This window comes from Pipistrellus kuhlii, unplaced genomic scaffold (genome assembly GCF_014108245.1).
Source record: "Pipistrellus kuhlii isolate mPipKuh1 unplaced genomic scaffold, mPipKuh1.p scaffold_m20_p_1, whole genome shotgun sequence".
Taxonomy (NCBI): domain Eukaryota; kingdom Metazoa; phylum Chordata; class Mammalia; order Chiroptera; family Vespertilionidae; genus Pipistrellus; species Pipistrellus kuhlii.
This window is the reverse complement of record NW_023425404.1, coordinates 177313895-177327440: the sequence shown is the minus strand read 5'-3', so window position 1 is coordinate 177327440 and position 13546 is coordinate 177313895. Positions and strand designations below refer to the sequence as shown.

Below are 13546 nucleotides of genomic sequence, written 5' to 3'. Positions count from 1 at the left end.
AATGAAGCCTGATCCTCCTATTTCAAATCTTTTTCATAGCTTTCAACTTGACCATGCCTGCCCCTTCACAGATGCCCTGTACGTAATTCTAAGGATCCATACAAAAGTAGCCATCCCCCTACAATTAGGAACACTGCCTTTCCCTCCTGATTATTTCTGACACATTTGATCCTGTATGCTTACAGATAGGCACTGTGCCAGGAACTTAAGATGGGAACAGGAAATAACACTCATGGAGCTACCTGGGTGACAAATTAGTTTATAAAGAATTAAGTATGGAACAGTCCTAAGAGCTAATCGCAAGACTAAGAGCACTAGAAGCACCTGACACAGAGTGCCTCAGGGGCAGCTTCTCAAAAAAACCAACACCAAGAAATCAGTATGGAGGTTTCTCAAAAAGTAAAAAACACAACTACCATATGACCTGGCAATCTCTCTTCCGGTGTTTATCCAAAGAAATCCAAGGCGCTAGTTCAAAAAGATATATGTAACCCTATATTCATTGCAGCTGTATTTATAATGGGCAAGATATGGAAGGCATGAAAGTGTCCATAGACAGATAACTGGATAAAGATGAGGTACATATATAAAATAAAGTATTACTTGGTATAAAAAAGAATGAAAATTTACCACTGCAACAACATGGATGGACCTAGAGAATATTATGCTAAATGAAATAAGACAAATACCATATAATCTCACTTACATGTGGAATCTAAACAAATAAAACAAACTCAGATACAGAGAACTGATGGAAGAGAGTACTGAGGGCTACGTGAAAAATGTGAGGGGACGAAGAAGTTCAAATCAGCAGTTACAAAATAGTCACAGGGATGTAAAGTACAGCATAGGGAATAGGGAATACAGTCAGTAATATTGTAATAATTATGTATGGTTTCAGGTGGGTACTAGACTTATTAGGGGAATCATTTAAGTTGTACAAATGTCTAACCACTATGCTATATGCCTGAAACCAATATAATATTGAATGCCAATTGTAACTGGAAAATGTATTTATTTTTTTTAAATTAAAAAAGGAGCCCTGGCTGGTTTGGCTCAGTGGACAGTGTGTCGTCCTGCAGACTGAAGGGTCCTAGGTTTAATTCTAATCAAGGGCACATGCCTGGGTTGCAGGCTTGATCCCCAGTAGGGATGGTGCAGGAGGCAGCCAATCAATGATTCTCTCTCATTATTGGTGTTTCTCTCTCTCTCTCCCTCTCCCTTTTTCTCTAAAAATCAATGAAAATATATTTTTAAAACAACAACAAAAAAGGAACCTGCTCTGGTCCTAAAATGATTGTAAGATACTTTTGATAATCAGAGAAATCTAAACTTAAATACACTGCTGTAAGTTCCACAAAGCAGGCTTGTCCATCTTACCACTGTATCTCAGGCACAGCGTCAGCACCTCAGATGACTAAACGCTTAATTAATATTCATTGAACACATGAGCAGTTATTCCTGAGGTCACTGACCTTCATACCTGGGCTCAGAGATATTCTTAATTATGTAAAGTAAAATTCATGGTAGATTTATTTTTAAAGATTGTATATTAAAAGAATTTTTCATTAGGATTAAATTTTTGCTGTGATTTTACCAATTGCTTTAAGAAATTTTAAGTATTAAACTAACACTTCTTGTGTATTATTACTGAAGTAAATTACTAAAGTTGACTTATATAATTGATCCTTATAATATGGACTCTTATCATATTACTATATTGTGGTTACAATAACCAAAATACTTTCACTTTTAGTAGGATACTTCCTCTTCTTAAAATTTGTTTTTGGCCAAAGAAATTTTTTTTTAGAAAAATCAGAAATATCTCTTTATAAAATAACTATTCATGATAAGTAAAGTCAAACACAGGCCTCAAGAATTTATCTAAGGAAGATACCCGCAAGTGAAAAAAGAAGTGCAGTCTGAATAATATTTGAATAACAGTTTCAAGCTGAACATAATTTTAAGGGCCTGCATCAACTTCCTCCATTCAATCATTCATTTATTCATTCACCAAATATTTAGTGAGAACCTTCTATGGGCTGAGAACTATTCTTTGTGCTTGAAATAAACAAAACGGCAAAAATCTCTGTTCTCAGGGAGCTTTCATTCTATTTTCTGCTTTTGGTCTTTCTGCCTTTAGAAAGTGAGGCAGAACATAGGAAATAAAGAGCAGACAAAATAAAGCACAGCGGGGGAACAGGAATGGGACTGGATAATTCGGTGAGTACAGTGAATAGAAACTGCTTCTCCCGCTTGCTCGGTAATCTATTCAGCATACCTCAGAGGCTGCTCCCAAGATAGTGAAAGACCCATTTTCATTCTTACTTGTGTCAAGATAGATGTGTAAGACTCTGAAGTTATAATATTTATATCATGAGCCTTAAACTACCCTTTCAGTGAAATACTGTATCACAAAAAGTTTTCAGGTACCTGATCAATAAATATAAAACTGAAAAAATTAAACAGAAAGTGTTTATCTAATTTAGGTTTAAAATAAATAAGTTCTTCAAACCTCCTTGGGATAACTGAAGCATTTGAAACTGTTTATGCCCTAACTAATAGTTTATTTCAGCCTTTTGACATTTTCTCCAGGGCTGATGTACTATGATTACGGCTTTTATTCATCAAGAAATCAAATTTTCAACTGACTCCTGGATCTTAAAAATATCATATTTAAACTACTCAAATGTTGAATTTTTTTTTCAATCTTCACCCAAGGATATTTTTTTGATTTTTAGAGAGAGAGGAAAAGAGAAGGAGAGAGAGAAACATGAACCAGTTGCCTCCCCTATGTGCCCCAGCCAGGGATCAAACCCTCAACCTGGGTATGTGCCCTGACCAAAAATCGAAACCGTGAACCTTCAATGAACAGGACACAACACTCAAACCAAATGAACCACACAGGCCATGGTTGATCATTGAAATTAAGCTCACATCAAAAATACTAATAGACCTACAACTTAATAGAGTAAATACTGTATTTCTCTAGGCTAATTATTCATTGTCATTAAATGTTCAAAAGCTCAGACATAAAGTCATGCAGAAAGGATTAAAGGTGTTTTTATACCAGTAAATTTTATATTCTAGTTCATTTCTCTTTTTTTGGAATTACAAAGTTTATTTGTACTTATTCATTTACTGAAAATGTGCCATATGCCAAGCACTATACAGCAATTGCCTATCCTTGTGGTCCCTTATCTTTGCCGAGCTTATATGCTAGTATAGAAAGCTGTCAATAATAAGTTGCCTATTTATTAAAAATATGCCAAACTGTGTGCCAAGGAAGCAAAGTTGGTCTTTTCACTAAACCATACCAGTCATTTTTATACATGTCTGCATTCCGGACCTCCTCTGAGTACCATCACATAACATCTAATCGATACATCTCTGTTCAAATGCCCAAAGGTCCCTCCAGCTCCTAACATCCAAAACTAAGCTCATCTGCCGCCAAGACATGTTTCTCTCTCTCTCTCTCTTTTTTTTAATATATATTTTATTGATTTTTTACAGAGAGGAAGAGAGAGGGATAGTTAGAAACATCGATGAGAGAGAATCATCGATCAGCTGCCTCTTGCACACCCCCTACTGGGGATGTGCCAGCAACCAAAGTACATGCCCTTGACTGGAATCGAACTTGGGACCCTTTAGTCCCCAGGCCGACGCTCTATCCACTGAGCCAAACCGGTTAGGGCAAGACATGTTTCTCTTCCCTTATTCCCAACCTCACACATAGTACAAATCATTCACCCAAACAGAAAATAATCACTGTTTTTCCTCCTAGCTCTGACCCTCCACCTAATCATCCTATCTAACCTATGTCCCAAATACTGTTTCCATTGCCCCTGCCCTGATTCAGGGCTCCATTTATTTATTTAGCAAATCCTTACCTAAATAAATGATTTAAGTGCCTTTAAAAAATTAATTTATGCCCTAACTGTTTTGGTTCAGTGAACAGAGTGTCCGCCTGCTGACTGAAGAGTCCTGGGTTCAATTTGGGTCAAGGAAACATGCCCAGGTTGTGGGCTCGATCCCTAGTAGGTGTCATGCAGGAGGAGCCAATCAATGATTCTCTCTCGTCACTGATGTTTCTCTCTCTTTCTCATCCCTTCCTCTCTGAAATCAATAAAAATATTTTTAAATTAACTTATTTAATTCACAAAACAACCCTACAAAGTTTTTAACCTCAATTTACAGATGAGAAAGTTAATAATTTATAAAATTAATAAAATTAATTGTCCTAGCAATGGTAAGATATGTACACATATAGTACCTTAATAAAAAAAATTAAAAATAAAAATTAATTGTCCTAGGACAATACATTCTCCAGTAAAAGTTTTTAAATTTAAGTTGTTCCTAAATGTAAGCAAAAAGAATCTTGCATTTTCCTACCCTAAGGTGTAACTAATAATTCTACAACACTGTCAGAGAGAAGCAATGCCCATCAAATGGCCCAAATGCAATTTTTTTTATATATTTTATTGATTTTTAACAGAGAGAAAGGGAGAAAGATAGAGCTAGAAACGTCGATGAGAGAGAAACAACCAGCTGCCTCTTGCACACCCCCTACCGGGGATGTGCCCGCAACCAAGGTACATGCCCTTGACCGGAATCGAACCTGGGACCTTTCAGTCCGCAGACAGATGCTCTACCACTGAGCCAAACCGGCTTCCGCCCAAATGTGATTTTAATAAACACGTGCCGCCGAAACTGGTTTGGCTCAGTGGATAGAGTGTCAGCCTGCTGACTGAAGGGTCCCAGGTTCAATTCCGGTCAAGGGCATGTACCTTGGTTGCGGGCACATCCCTAGTAGGGGGTATGCAAGAGGCAGCTGATCGATGATTCTCTCTCATCGATGTTTCTAACTCTCTATCCCTCTCTCTTCCTCTCTGTAAAAAAACCATATATATATAAACAAACAAACAAACAAACATGTGCCAAGACAAATACCAGACCTCTCCAAGTACTCAGAAAAACAAATTTTCAAGTCTGTTATCCAAAGATTCAAACACAAAATGGGAAACCATAAAAATCTTAGAAAAATCCATAGACAGCAAAATATCCTCATAGCAATATCTTTACCGATACAGTTCCTAGGACAATGGAAACGAAGAAAATAAACAAATGGGGCTACATCAAAATAAAAAGCTTCTGCATAGCAAAAGAAACCATCAACAAAACAACAAGAAAGCCCACTGCATGGGAGAACATATTTACCAATGTTATCTTCGATAAGGGTTTAATCTCCAAAAATTTAGTGGGAACTCATACAACTTAACAAAAGGAAGATAAACAATCCAATCAAAAAATGGGCAAAGAACCTAAATAAACACTTTTCAAAAGAGGATATACAGAAAGCCAAGAGAGAAATGGAAACACTAGAGGCCTAATGCACTAAACTCACGTAAGGGGCTTGGCCCTCACAGCCCCTGCTTCATCTGGAAGGCCATTCTGCTGTTCTGTTTAATTAGCATATTAGCTCTTTATTATAAAGCATCCTCATAAAAGAGATGCAAATCAAAATGACAATGAGATACCATCTCACACCTGTCAGAATGGCTATCATCAACAAATCAACAAATGACACAAGACACGTGCTAGCGAGGATTGGGAGAAAAAAGAGCCCTAGTACACTGCTGGTGGGAATGCAGACTGGTGCAGCTGCTGTGGAAAACAATATGAAGTTTCCTCAAAAAATTAAAAATGGAACTTCCATTTGACCCTGTAATCCCACTTCTAGGAATATATCCCAAGAAATCAGAAACACCAATCAGAAATGATATATGCACCCATGTTCACAGCAGCAAAATTTACAACAGCTAAGATTTGGAAACAAAATGCCCATCAGTGGATGAGTGGATTAAAAAACTGTGGTACATCTGTGCAATGGAATACTATGCTGCTATAAAAAAGAAGGAATTTCTACCATTTGCAACAGCATGGATGGACCTGAGAGCATTAGGCTAAGCGAAATAAGCCAGTCAGAGAAAGATAAATACCACATGATCTCACTCATTTGTGGAATATAGTGAAGAACAAAAACTGATAAACAAAAAACTGATGCTTCCAGAGTCATAGAAGCATCAAACAGACCATCCAACTTAAAAGGGAAGGCAGGGAGGGTGTTAAGAGATCAACCAAAGGATTTGTATGCATGCATATAAGCATAACCAATGGACACAGACAGTGGGGGGTGAGGGCATGTGCTAGGAAGTAGGAATGGCTGGAGAGAGGTCAATGGGGGGGAAAGAGACTTATGTAATACTTTAAACAATAAAGAATTTACATTTTTTTAAAGTTTTTTTAAAAAGTGTTATCCATACCAAGACATTTCCAACTTGATTGGTTATAAATCAGTAGTAAGAGATAAAATTTTGTAGTAAGTACTCCTCAACCCACACTGAGGAAAGCTATCAATATATCTTTAATTTCAAAAGACCAAAGTACAAACGTTGATATATATTTATTCTGACATATAACCAACTAGCTCTAATTACTTTTTTAGACTGCTAATGTCTTCCATCAATAAATAAATTATACTTCTCAAAATGCAAAAAAGAAAGCAAATTATGTCTTCATAGGACTTTATACAAAGTATTGCAGTGCTCTGATTAGTTGCCAAAATATTATATTTCAGTTTTTGTTTTTCTATTTTGAGAACAAAGAATTATAAAGGTTTGATTGTTTTATCATAGCATACCAAATCCATAAGCAGAAACTGATTAGCAACACATTTCATAAAATCTATCCATATGCAAAAAATTTTTATCTTAAAAACCACCAAAATGCTAAATTATATCTATTTTTCTGATATAACTGGTATCAGCAAAGCAGAGACAAACTATAAAATAATTTCAAATTATTTAAAGTTATGTTAAGGCCTCATACTTTGAAAGCAAAAAGCTTTTGGAATGCTTTCGCATGTTAGGAATAAGACATGCCTTTCGTCACTTCTATCCAACATTGTACAAGTTCTAACAAAAGCAATTAGGCAAGAAAAAGAGAATAAAATAAAAAGCCCTTAGGTTGGACAAGAAGTAAAATTACCTCTATTTGCAGATGAAATAATTTTACATATAAACAAATCCACTTTAAAAACCACTAGAATTACTAAATGAGTTCAATAAGGTTGCAGGATGTAAGATCAACATACAAAAGTCAACTGTATTTTTAAACTCTTGCAATGAACAATTCAAAGTGAAATTATAAAAACAATTCCATATACAGAATCATAAAAAATAAAAAATAAAAATACAACCCAGCTGGCATGGCTCAGTGGTTGAGCATCAACCTATGAAACAGGAAGTCATGGTTCAATTCCCCGTCAGGGTACATGTCCTGATTGTGGGCTCAATCCCCAGTGTGGGGTGTGCAGGAGGCAGCTGATCAAATACCTTTCTCATCACTGATGTTCCCTCCCCGCCTCTCTCTCCCTCTCTCTCTCCCCTTTTCCTTTCTGAAATCTATAAAAATGTTTTAAAAAGAACAAAAAACACAGAAATAAACTTTTAAAAAGTATAAAAGACATACTCTAGAAACTATAAAACATTGTTTAAAGAAATTAAAGATCTAAATAAATGGAAAGATATCCCATGTCCATGGATCACAAGACTCAATACTGTTAAGATGGCAAACTCCCCAAATTGATTTACAGATTCATAACAATTAGTATCAAAATCCCAGCTGGGTTCTCTGATTTTAAATTAATATTGAAATTCAAGGGGCCCAGAATAAGCAAAAGAATCTTGGGAAAAAAGGAATAAAGTAGGAAGACTCACATTTCCCAATTTCAAAACTTATCACAAAGCTACAATAGCAAAGACAGTGTATTATTGTTAGAATAGACATACAGATCAATGAAATAGAATTGAGAATCCAGAAAAAAACAACCCTCACACTTTAATGGTCAACTGATTTTTGACCACAGGATGCCAAGATAAATCAATGGGGGAAAAATAGTGTTCAAATAGTGCTGGGGCAAAGAGATTTGCAAAAGAATAAACTTGGATGGATCACTGCTTCATATGATATAGAAAAATTAACTCTATATCTAAAAATGAATTAAAATCCTAAATGTAAGAGATAAAACTATAAAACTCTTAGAAGAAAACATATGCATAAATATTTATGACCTTGGATTAGGCAATAGTTTCTTAGCTATGAAACCAAAAGCTCTAAGGAAGTGATGACTGAGACTTGAATGAAAAAGGCAGAGATATGCAAGGATCTGTAGGAAGGGTATTCAAAGGAGAAAACATCAAGAACAAAAACCAAGACAGAACCAGCTTAATGTACCAAAAAAACAGAGATGAGACCAGAGGGGCAGGGAGGGACTTTACAGGCCAAGCACCAGAATATGTGACAAAAGCTGCATTACAATAGGGTCACAGCACTTCTCCAGGGGGAGCATTCACATAATAAACTAAAACGTGAGAGGTGTCCCCTAGAATGGGACACTGAAACAGATCAAATTACAATGTATTTTTATTTACCTGACAGCTCTTCAAAAAAGCTATCCCATAAGTCTCCTGTGTATTTAATTAAACCTTATTTCTATATTTTCAATATACCAGCCACTGAAAATTATATATACATATATACATATACATATATACATATACATATATATACATATACATATACATATATTATACATATACATATACATATACATATACATATACATATACATATACACACTGACTTCTTAAAAATGGCATCTCTCGGATTTTATTTGCATTTTGACCAATTAATTAAACCCTCATAGCAATCCAAATTGTTTACATGGCTTCTTATTTTACAACGATACCTCAGAGATATTGTGGGTTCAGTTTCCGACCACCACAATAAATTATCACAATAAAGTAAGTCTTAATTTTTTTTGCTGATGGAAGGCAAACTTTTACAAGTTGCCTTCAATTTGTAAAAAACACAACATCTATAAAGCACAATATAGCAAAGTATTAAAAAGATGAGCTATACTTATATTCTTTTTATTTTCAATTTTGCTTCATTTCCTTTAAATAGACATTATATTCATGTTTCAAAATTCAAAAGGATAAGAAATCTCCCTCCCACCTTTCCTCTGACACAAACTTCCCATCTTGGCAGGCAACAAGTATTATGTATTAATTGTGTATTCTTCCTGAGATATTTTATCTTCAAGCAAGTGTGTGTGTGTGTGTATATATATATATATATATATATACACACACACACACACACACACACACACACACACACACACACACACACACACTAGAGGCCCAGTGCACAAAATTCATCCCTCAGCCTGGCCTGCACCCTCTCCATTCCAGGACCCCTTGAGGGATGTGCAACAGCCAGTTTAGGCAGCTGTCAAGACATCCCTCTCACAATCCAGGACCTATTGCTCCTAACCGTTCACCTGCCTGCCTGCTTTATTGCCTCTAACCACTCTGTCTGCCTGCCTGGTTGCCCCTAACTTCCCTCCCTGCTGGACTGGTTTCCCTTAACTGCCCTCCCCTGCCAGCCTGGTCATCCCCAACTGTCCTCCTCTGCAGACCTCATCGCCTCTAACCACTCTCCCCTGCCGGTCTGGTCACCCTAATAGCCTCTGCCTTCGCTCTGCCACTGTGGCTTTGTCTGGAAGGATGTCTGGAAGATGTCCAGTCTAATTAGCATATTGCCCTTTTATTAGTATAGATTCTTTTCTCTTGCTTACTGTATAAAGTTGTAGCATACTTCACATATTTCCTGAGCCTTACTTTTTTCACTGAATTAGCTTGGCAATTGTTTCATAGCAGGGAATGAAGTTTTTCCTTTTTTTTTTTTTTTTTTAATGTTTTTATTGATTTCAGAGAGAAGGGAGAAGGAAAGAGTTAGAAACATCAATGATGACAGAGAGTCATTGACTGGCTGCCTCCTGCACGCCTCCCACTGGGGACTGACCCCACAACCCAGGCATGTGTCCTGTCCAGGAATCAAACCATGACCTCCTGGTTCATGGGTCTACACTCAAGCACTGATTGCTTCTCAGCCTTTTGGCTAAAATCAAGTGTACACTCAAGCACTGAGTCACACATGGAATATCAAAGAAGTTTTTCCATTTTTAATGGCTGCATAGTATTCCTGTTTGTAGGTATAGTATTTTATTCTCTTATTGATAACTTCTAATTCAAAAATATTTGAGAAAAAATGCAGTTCCCAGGACAAGAGATGTTAATCTGGTATTTATGGAAAGGCTTCAGAAAAGATGTAAACCCCCTAAAATAGTGTATATATATGTACCACTATATTAAAACTGGTATACAAATGTCTAAGATTTTGCTACTTTTTGTACTAGATACAGGAAAACTAAATTACTTTTTTAAATTGAGTCTGAGAGAGACGAGAATGGGAGAGAAAACTCTAATGTGAGAGCAAGATATGGATCAAGGATACAACCCGGGCATGTATACTAACCAGGACTTGAACCTGCAACCAGGAAGACTAAATTAAGTATCAATATGATCCAAAATTCTCATCTACTTTATTGAACATTATTAACTGCCGTTTTCCATTAACAAAGAGCAAACTGGCCAATTTGGCTTCTTTTCTTACAAGCGCTTTGTTTTTCATCCGCACCACGAAAAGAAGTTCTAAAGAAAAAAAATAAATGCAATGTCAACTATCTCTAACAGGTGAAAACGATCAAATGAAAGTTGACTACACAAGTTGTTGTTCACAGTAACTGACAGCAGAGGCATCTCTGATGCCCCTTAAACTACCTCATATTCCATAAAGAGTCCTTCCTGCCCTAGCTGGTTTGCTCAGTGGATAGAGCCTCGGCCTACAAACTGAAAGGTCCCAGGTACAATTCCAGACAAGGGCACATGCCTGGGTCATGAGCTCCATCCCCAGTGGGGGACTTGCAGGAGGCAGCAGATCCATGATTCTCTCTCATCATAGATGTTTCTATCTCTCTCTCCCTCTTCCTTCCTCTCTGAAATCAATAAAAATATATTTTAAAATATATATAAATAAAAAATAAATCTTTAAAAAAAAAGAGTCCTGCCGAAACCGGTTTGGCTCAGTGGTAGAGCGTCAGTCTGCGGACTGAAGAGTCCCGGGTTTGATTGCGGTCAAGGGCATGTACCTTGGTTGTGGGCACATCCCCAGTAGGGGGTATGCAAGAGGCAGCTGGTGGATGTTTCTCTCTCATCAACGTTTCTAGCTATCTCTTTCCCTTCCTCTCTGTAAAAAAATCAATAAAATATATTTTATTTAAAAAAAAAAAGAATCCTTCCTGAGAAAATTGGATTAGTAGAACATGAATGTCTTATGCCTACCACATGCTAGGCACTAAAATGGAAGCATTCCATATACTATCTTGTTTAATTCTCAAAATCCTCAAGACAATTATTTAAGGCAGCCGTATGTCCCTCTTTTACAGGTAAGAAGATGGAGGCTTAAAGAGTGTAAAGTTAAACACCAAACCACAAACTGATTAAATGGCACAACAACACTAAAACATCCCCTCACTCTCATTTTCAAGACTCCAAATCTCAACTTTCCACAATACTATAGTGCCTGAAGTATGATCATCTTATGGAGGGGGTTGTAAACTAGTATTCTAATTCTAATTAAACAATGTATTAGTTGTATGACAAATTGCTGAAACTCTGAAACCCTTCTTTACCATCTATAAAACTAGACTGCTGTGAGGTTTCAGGGAGAAAAGGTGGTAAAACAAACAGATCACATACTGACCTGAAGAAGATACTCCAAGGTAGCTCTCATCATTATTTTATCCCTCTTGGAGAAGAGACACAGAGCTGCAAGGTTTCCCCATCCAGCATAAAAAAATTTCCCCCCACAATGCTGGCATTGTGATAAACTGAAGAATGACTGGAGAGATTATGTCTAATTATTCAGTACCTCCTGGTGTAATGAACATCCTACATTTGTCCTCTGAATTAAAATATCTCAAACACAGACCTGTATCTGCGGCCCTAGCACCGCGAATGTCTGTTTTGACGCCTGCATAATTATCTCACTCTTCATTTAAATACTTTATGCAAAACCATGCACTGAGGTTTCTGGGTTGCTGCTGTGAAGATTTTAACATCAGGTGATAAGTGATGACAGCTGTCAAATATATTACATCTGTTTTACTCTGAGTCGTCCCCATCCACCCTGGAGGATGGGGGAGGGGGCGTAGGGGGATAATCGTGTTAATCTTTTTACTCCTGTGCACTCATCAAAACAAAACACCTTCCCCATGCCCTAGGTCTCCAAACGCCTGTGTGAGGCGCTCCTGAAACTTTAAAAACAAAGTTGAAGGCCTGAGATAATTTATTCATAAGAAAAAAACAAAAGTTTATTACATTCCTTCCCTTATGACCTAAAAATCGCTCTGGACGCTTTACCTAGGACCTAAACCCAGGTCCGGGGCAATGCTGAGCAGGAAAACCACTGTTCTGCACCCCAAGACCTCCTTTTGAGCCTCTCTTCCTCCCTCCCTTCCCCCGCAAGAGTGGAAAAGAGTGCCACCGCCGCGCAGCCCCCAGAGCCCGGCCCGCTGGCTGCCCAGGGAAGCCGGGCGACCGCCGCCCGGTGGGTGGTCCCCTCCGCGCCTGGCTCCCCTCGGAGCCGCGCACCCCGGACCCCCGCCCCGCCCCTCCACACCACGAGGGGGGCCCCGTCCACACCCGCCCGCGCCTCCCGAGCCCCAGAGCCGCACGGCCTCCCCGGGGGCTCACCATCGCAGCCCCAGGACGCGGCGCGGGCGGGCGGCCCGGCGGGGTGGGGAATCCGTTACGGGAGCTCGGGACCCATTCGCGCCAACAGCTTCTCCCTCGCAGGGGAAGGAGGCGGCGGCGCGGCGCCCGGCGATGACGTCAGGGGCGCGCGGCCTCCCCGCGGTGCGGGCCGCGGCGGGAAGTGCGACGTGGACGGCGGGCGGCGCGGGCGGGCGGGCGGGCCGCAGCCTCGCGAGGAGCGGCGGGACCCCGCGCGGAGGCGCGCCCTGGGGTTCTGGCGGGGCCGCCGGGGGAGGGCTTCCGAGGAAGGCGGGCTTGCCGAGGCGGGCGGCGCCCCAGGCCTCCCGGCCTCGCGCTGGGGGCTGCGCTGCCCTCCGACGGCAGCTTTCGGCTGCTCCCACCTGCGAGAAGAAATACGTTTAGGAAGGACGTTTCACATACCCTAACTTAAGTCGCTATTTTTAAACAAGAGTCTCACCGAACGATTTTTACTGTTTATTTTTTTCGTGTTTAGCCCACCAGTTGGTTTTTGTTTTGTTTTGTTTTTCACCTATTCAGTGGAGACCCATAGTTTGAAAACCACCAGGGTAAGGATAACCTTTGGTTATAGAGTTCTAGAGGGGAGAAAAGGACTAGTGAGGTCCCCTGGCCATCGCCACCCACTCTGTATTATAAATGAAAAGTATGAGGCCTAGTCCTGCCTGCGTGGCTCAGAAGCTGGGTGTGGACCAATGAACCAGGAGGTCACGGTTTGGTTCCGGGTCAAGGGCACGTGCCCGAGATGCCTGGGTTTCAGGTTGGTTCCCCGCATGGGGCGTGGGGCA

The 13546-nt window shown here is 39.4% G+C and overlaps 1 protein-coding gene across 5 annotated transcripts in view; it reads right to left on the bottom strand.

Moving 5' to 3' along the window:
• RFC1 (replication factor C subunit 1) overlaps positions 1-12909 on the bottom strand; it is a 66617-nt gene extending 53708 nt beyond the window's left edge. For 2 of the 5 annotated variants that reach the window (XR_006740108.1, XM_045573382.1), the window contains exon 1: positions 12723-12909. Coding sequence is in view for 4 of the 5 variants with exons in the window: in XM_045573382.1 (XP_045429338.1) it covers positions 12723-12725 (3 nt within the window). In the remaining variant the exon portion in view is untranslated. The remainder of the gene's footprint in view (positions 1-12722) is intronic. The other 3 variants (XM_045573378.1, XM_045573387.1, XM_036418495.2) reach the window with 2 other exon arrangements.
• Positions 12910-13546: the final 637 nt, after the last annotated feature.